This window comes from Bombina bombina, chromosome 6 (genome assembly GCF_027579735.1).
Source record: "Bombina bombina isolate aBomBom1 chromosome 6, aBomBom1.pri, whole genome shotgun sequence".
NCBI classification, from domain to species: Eukaryota; Metazoa; Chordata; class Amphibia; order Anura; family Bombinatoridae; genus Bombina; species Bombina bombina.
Window position 1 is genome coordinate 10753870 of NC_069504.1, and position 17041 is coordinate 10770910.

Below are 17041 nucleotides of genomic sequence, written 5' to 3' on the forward strand. Positions count from 1 at the left end.
CCATTGTTCATTTGACTAAACTAACGGCTAAGAATTCCGGATTCGCCATCCAGGCGCGTAGGGCGCTATGGCTCAAATCCTGGTCAGCTGATGTGACTTCAAAGTCTAAATTACTCAACATTCCTTTCAAGAGGCAGACCTTATTCGGGCCTGGTTTGAAAGAAATTATTGCTGACATTACTGGAGGTAAGGGTCATACCCTTCCTCAGGACAGGGCCAAATCAAAGGCCAAACAGTCTAATTTTTGTGCCTTTCGAAATTCCAAGGCAGGTGCAGCATCAACTTCCTCCGCTTCAAGACAAGAGGGAACTTTTGCTCAATCTAAGCAGGCCTGGAAACCTAACCAGTCCTGGAACAAAGGCAAGCAGGCCAGAAAGCCTGCTGCTGCCTCTAAGACAGCATGAAGGAACGGCCCCCTATCCGGTGACGGATCTAGTAGGGGGCAGACTTTTTCTCTTCGCCCAGGCGTGGGCAAGAGATGTTCAGGATCCCTGGGCGTTGGAGATCATATCTCAGGGATATCTTCTGGACTTCAAAGCTTCCCCTCCACAAGGGAGATTTCATCTTTCAAGGTTATCTGCAAATCAGATAAAGAAAGAGGCATTCCTACGCTGTGTGCAAGACCTCCTAGTAATGGGAGTGATCCATCCAGTTCCGCGGACGGAACAAGGACAGGGTTTTTATTCAAATCTGTTTGTGGTTCCCAAAAAAGAGGAAACCTTCAGACCAATTTTGGATCTAAAGATCTTAAACAAATTCCTCAGAGTTCCATCTTTCAAAATGGAAACTATTCGGACCATCCTACCCATGATCCAAGAGGGTCAGTACATGACCACAGTGGACTTAAAGGATGCCTACCTTCACATACCGATTCACAAAGATCATCATCGGTTCCTAAGGTTTGCCTTTCTAGACAGGCATTACCAATTTGTAGCTCTTCCCTTCGGGTTGGCTACAGCCCCGAGAATCTTTACAAAGGTTCTGGGCTCACTTCTGGCGGTTCTAAGACCGCGAGGCATAGCGGTGGCTCCGTATCTAGACGACATCCTGATACAGGCGTCAAGCTTTCAAATTGCCAAGTCTCATACAGAGATAGTTCTGGCATTTCTGAGATCGCACGTGTGGAAAGTGAACGAGGAAAAGAGTTCTCTATCCCCACTCACAAGAGTCTCCTTCTTAGGGACTCTTATAGATTCTGTAGAGATGAAAATTTACCTGACGGAGTCCAGGTTATCAAAGCTTCTAAATGCTTGCCGTATTCTTCATTCCATTCCGCGCCCTTCAGTGGCTCAGTGTATGGAGGTGATCGGCTTAATGGTAGCGGCAATGGACATAGTGCCATTTGCGCGCCTACATCTCAGACCGCTGCAATTATGCATGCTAACTCAGTGGAATGGGGATTACACCGATTTGTCCCCTCTGCTAAATCTGGATCAAGAGACCAGAGATTCTCTTCTCTGGTGGTTGTCTCGGGTCCACCTGTCCGAGGGTATGACCTTTCGCAGACCAGATTGGACAATTGTAACAACAGATGCCAGCCTTCTAGGTTGGGGTGCAGTCTGGAACTCCCTGAAGGCACAGGGATCGTGGACTCAGGAGGAGAAACTCCTTCCGATAAATATTCTGGAGTTAAGAGCAATATTCAATGCTCTTCTGGCTTGGCCTCAGTTAGCAACACTGAGGTTCATCAGATTTCAGTCGGACAATATCACGACTGTGGCTTACATCAACCATCAAGGGGGAACCAGGAGTTCCCTAGCGATGTTAGAAGTCTCAAAAATAATTCGCTGGGCAGAGACTCACTCTTGCCACCTGTCAGCAATCCATATCCCAGGCGTGGAGAACTGGGAGGCGGATTTTCTAAGTCGTCAGACTTTTCACCCGGGGGAGTGGGAACTCCATCCGGAGGCGTTTGCTCAGTTGATTCATCGTTGGGGCAAACCAGAGTTGGATCTCATGGCGTCTCATCAGAACGCCAAGCTTCCTTGTTACGGATCCAGGTCCAGGGACCCAGAAGCGACGCTGATAGATGCTCTAGCAGCGCCTTGGTTCTTCAACCTGGCTTAGGTGTTTCCACCGTTTCCTCTGCTCCCTCGACTGATTGCCAAAATCAAACAGGAGAGAGCATCGGTGATTCTAATAGCGCCTGCGTGGCCACGCAGGACCTGGTATGCAGACCTAGTGGACATGTCATCCTTTCCACCATGGACTCTGCCTCTAAGACAGGACCTTCTAATACAAGGTCCTTTCAATCATCCAAATCTAATTTCTCTGAAACTGACTGCATGGAGATTGAACGCTTGATTCTATCAAAGCGTGGCTTCTCCGAGTCAGTCATTGATACCTTAATACAGGCACGAAAGCCTGTTACCAGGAAAATCTATCACAAGATATGGCGTACATATCTTTACTGGTTTGAATCCAAGAATTACTCATGGAGTAAGGTTAGGATTCCTAGGATATTGTCCTTTCTCCAAGAGGGTTTGGACAAATGATTATCAGCTAGTTCCTTAAAGGGACAGATTTCTGCTCTGTCTATTCTTTTGCACAAGCGTCTGGCAGAAGTTCCAGACGTCCAGGCATTTTGACAGGCTTTGGTTAGAATTAAGCCTGTGTTTAAACCTGTTGCTCCCCCATGGAGCTTAAACTTGGTTCTTATCTTGGAAAGTTCTGTTTTTGATGGCTATTTCCTCGGCTCGGAGAGTCTCTGAGCTATCTGCCTTACAATGTGATTCTCCTTATCTGATTTTTCATGCAGATAAGGTAGTTCTGCGTACCAAACCTGGGTTTTTACCTAAGGTGGTTTCTAACAAGAATATCAATCAAGAGATTGTTGTTCCATCATTGTGTCCTAATCCTTCTTCAAAGAAGGAACGTCTTTTACATAATCTGGACGTAGTCCGTGCCTTGAAGTTTTACTTACAAGCTACTAAAGATTTTCGTCAAACATCTTCCCTGTTTGTCGTTTATTCTGGACAGAGGAGAGGTCAAAAAGCTTTGGCAACCTCTCTTTCCTTTTGGTTTCGGAGTATTATACGCCTAGCCTATGAGACTGCTGGACAGCAGCCCACTGAAAGAATTACAGCTCATTCTACTAGAGCTGTGGCTTCCACCTGGGCCTTTAAAAATGAGGCCTCTGTTGAACAGATTTGCAAGGCCGCGACTTGGTCTTCGCTTCACACTTTTTCAAAATTTTACAAATTTGATACTTTTGCTTCTTCGGAGGCTGTTTTTGGGAGAAAGGTTCTTCAGGCAGTGGTTCCTTCCGCTTAATCCCTGCCTTGTCCCTCCCATCATCCGTGTACTTTAGCTTTGGTATTGGTATCCCATAAGTAATGGATGATCCGTGGACTGGATACACTTAACAAGAGAAAACATAATTTATGCTTACCTGATAAATTTATTTCTCTTGTAGTGTATCCAGTCCACGGCCCGCCCTGTCATTTTAAGGCAGGTCTAACATTTAATTAAACTACAGTCACCACTGCACCCTACGGTTTCTTATTTCTCTGTTTGTTTCGGTCGAATGACTGGATATGGCAGTTAGGGGAGGAGCTATATAGCAGCTCTGCTGTGGGTGATCCTCTTGCAACTTCCTGTTGGGAAGGAGAATATCCCATAAGTAATGGATGATCCGTGGACTGGATACACTACAAGAGAAATAAATTTATCAGGTAAGCATAAATTATGTTTTTTTTTGAAGGATGCAGACTTCTTCCTGTACCACTGCTTGAAGAAGGTGTCTTCCAGAAACTGGCAGTAGGTCTGGGAGTTGAGCTTGACTCCATCCTCAACCCGAAAAGGCCCCACAAGCTCATCTTTGATGATACCAGCCCAAACCAGTACTCCACCTCCACCTTGCTGGCGTCTGAGTCGGACTGGAGCTCTCTGCCCTTTACCAATCCAGCCACGGGCCCATCCATCTGGCCCATCAAGACTCACTCTCATTTCATCAGTCCATAAAACCTTAGAAAAATCAGTCTTGAGATTTCTTGGCCCAGTCTTGACGTTTCAGCTTGTGTGTCTTGTTCAGTGGTGGTCGTCTTTCAGCCTTTCTTACCTTGGCCATGTCTCTGAGTATTGCACACCTTGTGCTTTTGGGCACTCCAGTGATATTGCAGCTCTGAAATATGGCCAAACTGGTGGCAAGTGGCATCTTGGCAGCTGCACGCTTGACTTTTCTCAGTTCATGGGCAGTTATTTTGCGCCTTGGTTTTTCCACACGCTTCTTGCGACCCTGTTGACTATTTTGAATGAAACGCTTGATTGTTCGATGATCACGCTTCAGAAGCTTTGCAATTTTAAGAGTGCTGCATCCCTCTGCAAGATATCTCACTATTTTTGACTTTTCTGAGCCTGTCAAGTCCTTCTTTTGACCCATTTTGCCAAAGGAAAGGAAGTTGCCTAATAATTATGCACACCTGATATAGGGTGTTGATGTCATTAGACCACACCTCTTCTCATTACAGAGATGCACATCACCTAATATGCTTAATTGGTAGTAGGCTTTCGAGCCTATACAGCTTGGAGTAAGACAACATGCATAAAGAGGATGATGTGGTCAAAATACTCATTTGCCTAATAATTCTGCACTCCCTGTATGTATATGTATAACTATACCCTCAGTATATCAGTCATTGTATGTATGTATGTACAGGGAGTGCAGAATTATTAGGCAAATTGTATTTTTGAGGATTAATTTTATTATTGAACAACAACCATGTTCTCAATGAACCCAAAAAACTCATTAATATCAAAGCTGAATATTTTTGGAAGTAGTTTTTAGTTTGTTTTTAGTTTTAGCTATTTTAGGGTGATATCTGTGCGTGCAGGTGACTATTACTGTGCATAATTATTAGGCAACTTAACAAAAAACAAATATATACCCATTTCAATTATTTATTTTTACCAGTGAAACCAATATAACATCTCAACATTCACAAATATACATTTCTGACATTCAAAAACAAAACAAAAACAAATCAGTGACCAATATAGCCACATTTCTTTGCAAGGACACTCAAAAGCCTGCCATCCATGGATTCTGTCAGTGTTTTGATCTGTTCACCATCAACATTGCGTGCAGCAGCAACCACAGCCTCCCAGACACTGTTCAGAGAGGTGTACTGTTTTCCCTCCTTGTAAATCTCACATTTGATGATGGACCACAGGTTCTCAATGGGGTTCAGATCAGGTGAACAAGCAGGCCATGTCATTAGATTTTCTTCTTTTATACCCTTTCTTGCCAGCCACGCTGTGGAGTACTTGGACGCGTGTGATGGAGCATTGTCCTGCATGAAAATCATGTTTTTCTTGAAGGATGCAGACTTCTTCCTGTACCACTGCTTGAAGAAGGTGTCTTCCAGAAACTGGCAGTAGGACTGGGAGTTGAGCTTGACTCCATCCTCAACCCGAAAAGGCCCCACAAGCTCATCTTTGATGATACCAGCCCAAACCAGTACTCCACCTCCACCTTGCTGGCGTCTGAGTCGGACTGGAGCTCTCTGCCCTTTATCAATCCAGCCACGGGCCCATCAAGACTCACTCTCATTTCATCAGTCCATAAAACCTTAGAAAAATCAGTCTTGAGATATTTCTTGGCCCAGTCTTGACGTTTCAGCTTGTGTGTCTTGTTCAGTGGTGGTCATCTTTCAGCCTTTCTTACCTTGGCCATGTCTCTGAGTATTCCACACCTTGTGCTTTTGGGCACTCCAGTGATGTTGCAGCTCTGAAATATGGCCAAACTGGTGGCAAGTGGCATCTTGGCAGCTGCACGCTTGACTTTTCTCAGTTCATGGGCAGTTATTTTGCGCCTTGGTTTTTCCACACGCTTCTTGCGACCCTGTTGACTATTTCGAATGAAACGCTTGATTGTTCGATGATCATGCTTCAGAAGCTTTGCAATTTTAAGAGTGCTGCATCCCTCTGCAAGATATCTCACTATTTTTGACTTTTTTGAGCCTGTCAAGTCCTTCTTTTGACCCATTTTGCCAAAGGAAAGGAAGTTGCCTAATAATTATGCACACCTGATATAGGGTGTTGATGTCATTAGACCACACCCCTTCTCATTACAGAGATGCACATCACCTAATATGCTTAATTGGTAGCAGGCTTTCGAGCCTATACAGCTTGGAGTAAGACAACATGCATAAAGAGGATGATGTGGTCAAAATACTCATTTGCCTAATAATTCTGCACTCCCTGTATGTATGTATATGTATAACCATACCCTCAGTATATCAGTCATTATATGTGTGTGTGTGTGTATGTATATGTATAACTATACCCTCAGTATATCAGTCATTGTGTGTGTCTATGTATGTATATGTATAACTATACCCTCAGTATATCAGTCATTGTGTGTGTCTATGTATGTATATGTATAACCATACCCTCAGTATATCAGTCATTGTATGTGTGTGTATGTATGTATATGTATAACCATACCCTCAGTATATCAGTCATTGTGTGTGTGTGTGTGTGTGTGTGTGTGTATGTATATGTATAACCATACCCTCAGTATATCAGTCATTGTATGTATGTATGTATGTATATTTATAACCATACCCTCAGCATATCAGTCATTGTGTGTGTGTGTGTATGTATATGTATAACTATACCCTCAGTATATCAGTCATTGTTTGTATGTATGTATGTGTGTGTGTGTGTGTGTATGTATATGTATAACCATACCCTCAGTATATCAGTCATTGTATGTATGTGTGTATGTATGTATATGTATAACTATACCATCAGTACATCAGTCATTGTGTGTGTACATGTATAACCATACCCTCAGTATATCAGTCATTGTATGTATGTGTGTATGTATGTATATGTATAACTATACCATCAGTACATCAGTCATTGTGTGTGTACATGTATAACCATACCCTCAGTATATCACTCACTGTATGTATGTATGTGTGTATGTATGTATATGTATAACTATACCCTCAGTATATCAGTCATTGTATGTGTGTATGTATGTATATGTATAACTATACCCTCAGTATATCAGTCATTGTATGTATGTGTGTGTGTGTGTGTGTGTATGTATATGTATAACTATACCCTCAGTATATAACTCATTGTATGTGTATATGTATAACCATACCCTCAGTATATCAGTCATTGTATGTATGTGTGTATGTATGTATATGTATAACTATACCATCAGTACATCAGTCATTGTGTGTGTACATGTATAACCATACCCTCAGTATATCACTCACTGTATGTATGTATGTGTGTATGTATGTATATGTATAACTATACCCTCAGTATATCAGTCATTGTATGTGTGTATGTATGTATATGTATAACTATACCCTCAGTATATCAGTCATTGTATGTATGTATGTGTGTGTGTGTGTGTGTGTGTGTGTGTATGTATATGTATAACTATACCCTCAGTATATAACTCATTGTATGTGTATATGTATAACCATACCCTCAGTATATCAGTTATTGTATGTATGTATGTATGTGTGTGTGTATGTATATGTATAACTATACCCTCAGTATATAACTCATTGTATGTGTGTATGTATATGTATAACCATACCATCAGTATATAACTCATTGTGTGTGTGTGTGTGTATATGTATAACCATACCCTCAGTATATCACTCACTGAGGGTATGGTTATACATATCAGTCATTGTGTGTGTGTGTGTGTATATGTATAACCATACCCTCAGTATATCAGTCATTGTGTGTGTGTGTGTGTATATATGTAACCGTACCCTCAGTATATCACTCACTGTATGTATGTGTGTATGTATGTATATGTATAACTATACCCTCAGTATATCAGTCATTGTATGTATGTATGTATGTATGTGTGTGTGTATGCATATGTATAACTATACCCTCAGTATATAACTCATTGTATGTGTATATGTATAACCATACCCTCAGTATATCAGTCATTGTATGTATGTATGTATGTATATGTATAACCATACCCTCAGTATATAACTCATTGTGTGTGTGTGTGTATATGTATAACCATACCCTCAGTATATCACTCACTGTATGTATGTGTGTATATATTTATATGTATAACTATACCCTCAGTATATCAGTCATTGTGTGTGTGTATGTATATGTATAACTATACCCTCAGTATATCAGTCATTGTATGTATGTGTGTATGTATGTATATGTATAACTATACCATCAGTACATCAGTCATTGTGTGTGTACATGTATAACCATACCCTCAGTATATCAGTCATTGTATGTATGTGTGTATGTATGTATATGTATAACTATACCATCAGTACATCAGTCATTGTGTGTGTACATGTATAACCATACCCTCAGTATATCACTCACTGTATGTATGTATGTGTGTATGTATGTATATGTATAACTATACCCTCAGTATATCAGTCATTGTATGTGTGTATGTATGTATATGTATAACTATACCCTCAGTATATCAGTCATTGTATGTATGTGTGTGTGTGTGTGTGTGTATGTATATGTATAACTATACCCTCAGTATATAACTCATTGTATGTGTATATGTATAACCATACCCTCAGTATATCAGTCATTGTATGTATGTGTGTATGTATGTATATGTATAACTATACCATCAGTACATCAGTCATTGTGTGTGTACATGTATAACCATACCCTCAGTATATCACTCACTGTATGTATGTATGTGTGTATGTATGTATATGTATAACTATACCCTCAGTATATCAGTCATTGTATGTGTGTATGTATGTATATGTATAACTATACCCTCAGTATATCAGTCATTGTATGTATGTATGTGTGTGTGTGTGTGTGTGTGTGTGTGTATGTATATGTATAACTATACCCTCAGTATATAACTCATTGTATGTGTATATGTATAACCATACCCTCAGTATATCAGTTATTGTATGTATGTATGTATGTGTGTGTGTATGTATATGTATAACTATACCCTCAGTATATAACTCATTGTATGTGTGTATGTATATGTATAACCATACCATCAGTATATAACTCATTGTGTGTGTGTGTGTGTATATGTATAACCATACCCTCAGTATATCACTCACTGAGGGTATGGTTATACATATCAGTCATTGTGTGTGTGTGTGTGTATATGTATAACCATACCCTCAGTATATCAGTCATTGTGTGTGTGTGTGTGTATATATGTAACCGTACCCTCAGTATATCACTCACTGTATGTATGTGTGTATGTATGTATATGTATAACTATACCCTCAGTATATCAGTCATTGTATGTATGTATGTATGTATGTGTGTGTGTATGCATATGTATAACTATACCCTCAGTATATAACTCATTGTATGTGTATATGTATAACCATACCCTCAGTATATCAGTCATTGTATGTATGTATGTATGTATATGTATAACCATACCCTCAGTATATAACTCATTGTGTGTGTGTGTGTATATGTATAACCATACCCTCAGTATATCACTCACTGTATGTATGTGTGTATATATTTATATGTATAACTATACCCTCAGTATATCAGTCATTGTGTGTGTGTATGTATATGTATAACTATACCCTCAGTATATCAGTCATTGTGTGTGTGTGTGTATATATGTATAACCATACCCTCAGTATATCAGTCATTGTATGTATGTGTGTATGTATATGTATAACCATACCCTCAGTATATCAGTCATTGTATGTATGTGTGTATGTATATGTATAACCATACCCTCAGTATATCAGTCATTGTATGTATGTATGTATATGTATAACCATACCCTCAGTATATCAGTCATTGTATGTATGTATGTATGTATGTATGTGTGTGTATGTATATGTATAATTATACCCTCAGTATATCAGTCATTGTGTGTGTGTGTGTGTGTGTGTATGTATAACCATACCCTCAGTATATCAGTCATTGTATATGTATGTATGTATGTATATGTATATGTATAACTATACCCTCAGTATATCAGTCATTGTATGTATGTATGTATGTATGTATGTATGTATGTATGTATATGTATATGTATAACCATACCCTCAGTATATCAGTCATTGTATGTATGTATGTATGTATATATATGTATAACCATACCCTCAGTATATCACTCACTGTATGTGTTATTGCAGTAGTCTTCATAACCTCTGCTATGTCTCATGGCTGATTTCTGTGCTGTCTCCATCACTCAGGGCTCGTCTCTCTTACATGAGGCTGTGCTTGGAGCAAACACCAATGCCGTTAAATTCCTCATAAATAATAGAGCTAATCCAAATCTGCAGGACCAGGTGAGATTCGTAACCCACGTATGCCCTGTGTTTGTGTTATTGTGTGTGCATGTCTGTGTATGTGTGCGTATGTGTCTGTGTGTGCTTATGTGTCTGTGTGTGCATATGTGTCTGAAAGAGTCCACAGCTGCATTCATTACTTTTGGGAATTCAGAACCTGGCCACCAGAAGGAGACAAAGACACCCCAGCCAAAGGCTTAAATACTCCTCCCACTTCCCTCATCCCCCAGTCATTCTTTGCCTTTTGTCCCAGGAGGTTGGTAGAGAAGTGTCAGAAGTTTTCGGTAGTCTCTTATTGAGGGTAGTACTCTTCGGCATGGGAAAGGAGTTTTACGTAATCCTGTCAGTCTCTCAGTGAGAGCATGGGTGAAAGTTAGAGTCCGAAGATGCAGGGAGGGTCTTTCTGCAAAACCATCCCGACTAGCAATCAGCGTTGACGAGTTTCGCTGCCTGCTTTTTTCTCTCAAGTCCATGGCAGAGGCGACACTACTATCTGTCACAATTGAAGGGCCGTGTTCCTGTTCCACGGCATAGATTCCTTTTAAGATCGTTTCATTTTACTTTCGTCATGATTGTATTGTAATACAAATGTTTTCCCGAGAAGCTACCACCTTTCGGGACCAACTATAGCTCAGGGTCTCAGTGAGGCTCCTTTTGTATCTTGGAATCAAGGGTTAATATCTCCTGAGGGGGGTTATTGAACAGGTTTTTTTTTTTTTTAATCATGTTTATGTGATTCGACCTTCTTATGTGTAGTGTTACTTAGGCTCATGGCTTTGTGGAACATAACGGCCTTTGGAAGTGACGCGGCCTTTACAATCGGGCACTTTTTTTCTGGACTGTACGGTTGCTTGGTGACCGGGCATGGTCACGTTTTGGCTCTCCATTTCCGCATTCCTGACCGTGTGGCGACGGAAAAATTCTGGTCCGCTGGTGTCTGGTTTATAGGAGGTGGTGAGTGCCCCAGCCATTGTGGGTGTCGGGTGCCGTTTACATTTTCTTATTTGGTCCGTGTTTTTGTATTCAATATACCAGTTATGGATGATTCTGATATTGTGGAGACGAACGTTTCTAGTTCAGATCCTGCTTCTTATGTTCTGAATGCCGTTTTAGAGTGCTCAATTCCTTGGGATCGGGAAATCAAGGGGCCGCTGAGCTATCCGCCTCTGGGGGTTCTGTTCCCCTGAGTGGCGAGTTCCCTACCACCATCTCTTACTACGCATGCAGGTAACCCAGATTTTGCTTATCCTTCTCTGGAAGGTGGCTTGTTCCCTCCGGAGGTTATGGCACGGTTCCGCATGTACATAATGATGGCGCTAGCGCATCTGCAATTCCCTGAAGGATACTTACAATATTGTACGTGTTCTGTTAACCGGGGCTCCTCAGGCGTGGGATGGCCTGGTCCTGTTCAACTCTCCGGGGGACCGACTGTCCCTGAGGCTTCAGGGGGTCAACCTTCGGAGCCGGGGTCGTCTTTTGCTCTGGCAAAGGTATGCTGTGCCTTTCGTTATAGACTAGCGTGCCTTCGTGTCCTACTGAGCCACGTTTTGGCGTTGTTGGAGGATCCCTTCCTTAATGGATCTGGGAATTCTCAGTCTTCTCCTTCGAATGGCAGGCAGGATTAGATATTTTCTTATAGTCTTGTTTATTGAGTATCCTTTTTCAGTTCTGAGCTTGGAAGAGCAGGATCCCTGTTGGGCTGTTCCTGCGGGTGTGTCTGTTCGTCTTGGGCGATAACCTACGGGTTGCCTTATCTTTTTTATTTTAATCCTGTTAGGACAATTTTTTTATTTGGGTTTGAGCTCATGTTTATTAATATCTCCTTCAGAATTTTTTTTTTTGGAATAGATACTCGCGACTTTTGATAGCACTGTTTACTTCTACGGAAGTTTTGTTCTAGTGTGAGGACATGTTTCATCCTATGTTTGTCTGTTTATTTCTCCATCTCTACGGCCTTGACAGTGTTGACCCTTGGTTTCAGTCTGGTCCTGATTGGGTTCAGATCCTTCTGTCTGGCGGCCTTTTTCAGACAAGTGGCTCCTGTTCTGCCTGGCTGGTCCGGTTAGGGCGCTGAGTGCTTCACATTATTATTTGTGTTATTTCTTGTTTTTATTTTACAAGTTTCAGCTAAGCATTCTGAGAGGACCTGAGGGTCAGTGAGGTATGGGGGATGGCTCAGTCCTTATTTGCCTTTCAAGCTAGTCGACTGGGACTCAATGAAGTTCCACTGCGACACACTCAGTTTCCGATATTTCGTCAGGACTTATAGTATTTCCTTCCCCATATGGGTTGGAGGTTTGAAAGACTTAGGGCCTTCTTGCCGCCGGGTTCCTGGCGGTTTTGCCTTTCAGGGGCTCTTTGGAATTGTCCTTTTTGTACTTGTTCCTTTTGAGGTTCTCTTCCTTTGGGTCGAGATTTCTGGACTTTGTCCGTTTTACTCCTTAGCGGTTTTGGCCACCTTATGGGGAGGGCCGTGTGTTTTTTTTTTTCCTACTTCGGGAGTTTGTTGTTTCCCTATCTGGGACGTTAAGCTGTGTTGTCTCCTTCTCTGAGCTTTGCTTAGGGTTTTTTTCTACTGGGGTTTGGGATGCTCTGCATTCTTTTTTCTTGGGTGTGGTTCTCTGGTTACATACTCTGAGGAGATATGGAGACTGGCCTTTGTTCTACTCGCTCTTCGGTGAATTTGTCTTCGGTGTTCTCCCTTGGTTCTGGAGTCTTGCCGCGCCTCTGTCGTGCCTAAATTCTTTTTTGGAGTGTTGGACTCCTGCAAGGGGTGTTCTCTTCCTTTTGGGTTGGGATTTATGAGTGAGTCTTGTCCCGTTCTCCGGGTTAGTCCGGTTATTCCCCGGTGAGGTCTGATTCTTTCAGACGGGGTATTTGTGTTCCCTGTGGTGGTGTTTGTTTTAAACAATTCTGGGGCTCGGGCCTATAGTTTTTGTTTGGGATCTTTCTGGAAGTTTGGAAACTTATGATCCTGTGGCTGGTTCGGGGCGATACAGTTTTTTCCAGGGAACATAGGCAATGGCCTAAGGACTGGTTAGTTGAGCCTGCTAGCAGCTTGGCCGGGTTTTCTGTTTTGGATACGCTCCTTATGGTTTGCTCTGTCCTTTGAACGATGCATGCTCCCCTTCAGGGGGAGTTCTTTATGTGTTCATCAGGATGTCTGGATGATTTAATTCGGCTTTTGTTTTCATCAGACTATGGCTCATGTCTTGGGAGCATGTGCACTGTTCTTATATATGCTCTTCCCTGGGGGGGGGGGGTAGTTTGTCCTCCTCATGGAGGGGAGTTTTCCTCTCTCTGGAGGGTTGTTGTCCTTTCCTGTGTGCAGGAGGTTGAAACAGGTGTTTTTATTCTGTAAAGGAGAGCAGTCTCCTCTTCTGGGGTTTCTGTTCCATTTGTGGAGATTGAAGTTTCCATGTTGAGACTATCATAGAGGGTTATGCTAGGTCTTCTTAGGGATCTACTGCATTTTTCTATGTTCATCTCCTATGGGGTTATCCTTGGGAGTACCTATTTGCAGGAACTTTTGGGTTGGCACCCGAGCTCTGTTGGGTTGGCCGAGTTCACCCCATTCCGTCCTTCCCTGGGGGCTGGTGATTGGGGTCCTTTCTTTCTATTTAGGGTCTTTTCGTGAATCCTTGATTTTTTTTCTTCCATGTCTTCTCCCTTTTGGGAGTTTACGGTAGTTAATCCCTTTCTCTAGTAAGGGGTGTGTTGTTGGGGACCGACTGCTGGGCGACGGTGTCTCCTGGAGGCTGTTGGCTCAGTCGAGTCTATTTCTGCGGTCTCTAGCAAGGCTTATGGAGTATCTGCGGGTCAGTGTCCTTGGGGCCTTTTCCTTATTCAAAGTTTCCTCGGTTTCGGACGAAGCAGGGTATTTGAGGGTAGGGATTGTAGGCCCTCAGAATGGGCTACCTTTGTACCCTCCCATTTTAGCATTCAGTGTTCTCTATAGCTTGGATATTGTTTTCCCAAAAGCAATGAATGCAGCTGTGGACTCTTTCCATTTATGAAGAAAAACATAAATTATGCTTACCTGATAATCTTCTTTTCTTCAGATGGAAAGAGTCCACAGCTCCCCGCCCGTGTTTTTCTGTGGGGCGTCTGTTATTTGTATTCTTCTGGCACCTTTTCACTCTGTTATTTCTTCTACTGTTCCTTGTTCCTCTGCAGAATGACTGGGGGATGAGGGAAGTGGGAGGAGTATTTAAGCCTTTGGCTGGGTTTTTTTTGCCTCCTCCTGGTGGCCAGGTTCTGCATTCCCAAAAGTAATGAATGCAGCTGTGGACTCTTTCCATCTGAACAAAAGGAAATTATCAGGTAAGCATAATTTAAGTTTTTATAAAAATTGACAGAAATCATTTGGAGCCTTCCCCAATGTCTGCTAAAGAACTGCTTTCTGTTTTAAATGTTAATGATTTAGTTGATGTCTGGAGAGTGTTTAACCCAAAAAATACACTTGGGTCAGTTTAAGTGAAAATTGTATTTCTGCTGCTAGACTGGACACACTTTATGTTTTTTAGCATAATTCAAATATTTTTATTGATTGTCAGATTGTTCCTAATGTTTTTTCTGATCATGCAATGGTTCTTTGTAATTTAGTTTTGCCATCAACTTTCACCCATAGTTCATATTGTCATTTTAATTGTCAGCTTTTAAAGGATATGCAATTTTTAGAATGTTTTTGCCTTTGTTGGCAAACAATGGTCAGAAAGAAAAAATGATTTTGCAACATTAAGGCAATAGTGGGATATAGGAAAAGTACAAATAAAACTTTTTTGTCTACAGTATAGTCAGCAAATGTCTGCAAGTGTAAATAATAGCATGAGAGTTCTGGAGCAGGATATTTTGCAACTTCAAAAAGCCATTGATAGCTAGCCAACCTATTGGATAGTAGGGTTCAGGGTGCGCTATTAAGTTCTCTCTTTCAAGCAGTGTTAATTTTGACGGCAAATTTCAATTTAGTCTTAGTTTTAGTCTTTTGACTAAAATGCCATTTTAGTTTTAGTCGTATTTCAGTCATCTGAATTGTTTTAGTTTTAGTCTAGTTTTAGTCGACTGATTCTCCAGTAGATTTTAGTCAACTAAATCTCCAGTAGATTTTAGTCGACTAAAATCTAAGGGGTTTAGTTAAAGTGTAATGCATTATTTAAGCATTTCTCTATCATTTGCAAACTGATTACATACTCCAGGAGTAAACATAACACCTGTTAATATTTATGGTATTAAGGTTTAAACATGCAATACAGACACAGATTTAGCCGTTGTGATATGTAACATCTTTATTAAACTTAAAATTAAATAAAACCAAGTTTCATAAACAAACAGACGTGCAACTTTAAAATATAAAAAAACAAAACTGTAAACTGTATTGGCTGTATTGAACATATTACCTAATATAAAAACTTTAACAGTTCTCTGTTAATAATTAAAACAAGAATCAAGTAACTCAACACGGCAAAAAGTTTCTGCAGCTAGCACAGGCACAGCATAACTTAAACCATTATTCGTGGGTTATGCTTATTTCTATAGGAAGAATCAATTGATTGTTCGCAGATTTGAAAAATTTTCGGCAACGATATTAGCACTGCTCTAGAACTTCCAAACTCATTATATACTCCTGGAGTAAAGGTTTATTAACCTGTTTTTATTCATGGTATTAAGGTTTGAACATGCAATACAAATTTAACAGATTTAACTGTTGTGGTATATAACATGTCTTTATATATCTTAAAATTTAATAAAATTAAGTTTCGTAAATTTTACAAAGAGCAGTAATTGGATATGGATTGATTATAACACTTTGCATAAAATGGTTTTGTCAGCAAATTTTGATTTAGTTTTAGTCTTAGTCTTTTGACTAAAATGTCATTGTGATTTAGTTTTAGTCATAGTCTTTTGACTAAAATGTCATTTTAGTTTTAGTCGTATTTTAGTCATCAGAATTTCTTTAGTTTTATAGTCATTTTAGTCTAGTTTTAGTCGACGAAATTAACACTGCTTTCAAGTTGCAACAGAGATGGATTTGTCATCACAGTATTTCTTTCATGTAATTAGCAAGAGTCCATGAGCTAGTGACGTATGGGATATACATTCCTACCAGGAGGGGCAAAGTTTCCCAAACCTCAAAATGCCTATAAATACACCCCTCACCACACCCACAAATCAGTTTTACAAACTTTGCCTCCTATGGAGGTGGTGAAGTAAGTTTGTGCTAGATTCTACGTTGATATGCGCTCCGCAGCAGGTTGGAGCCCGGTTTTCCTCTCAGCGTGCAGTGAATGTCAGAGGGATGTGAGGAGAGTATTGCCTATTTGAATTCAATGATCTCCTTCTACGGGGTCTATTTCATAGGTTCTCTGTTATCGGTCGTAGAGATTCATCTCTTACTTCCCTTTTCAGATCGACGATATACTCTTATATATACCATTACCTCTACTGATTCTCGTTTCAGTACTGGTTTGGCTTTCTACTACGTGTAGATGAGTGTCCTGGGGTAAGTAAGTCTTATTTTCTGTGACACTCTAAGCTATGGTTGGGCACTTTTATATAAAGTTCTAAATATATGTATTCAAACATTTATTTGCCTTGACTCAGGATGTTCAACGTTCCTTATTTCAGACAGTCAGTTTCATATTTGGGATAATGCATATGAATTTATCATTTTTTCTTACCTTAAAATTGACTTTTTTTCCTGTAAGCTGTTAGGCTCGCGGGGGCTGAAAATGCTTCATTTTATTGCGTCATTCTTGGCGCTGACT

The 17041-nt window shown here is 40.7% G+C and overlaps 1 protein-coding gene across 1 annotated transcript in view; it reads left to right on the top strand.

Moving 5' to 3' along the window:
* LOC128662513 (ankyrin-3) overlaps positions 1–17041 on the top strand; it is a 436289-nt gene that overhangs the window by 128272 nt on the left and 290976 nt on the right. Inside the window, exon 5 of the mRNA XM_053716291.1 lies at positions 10182–10277. Within this exon, the coding sequence (XP_053572266.1) occupies positions 10182–10277 (96 nt within the window). The remainder of the gene's footprint in view (positions 1–10181; positions 10278–17041) is intronic.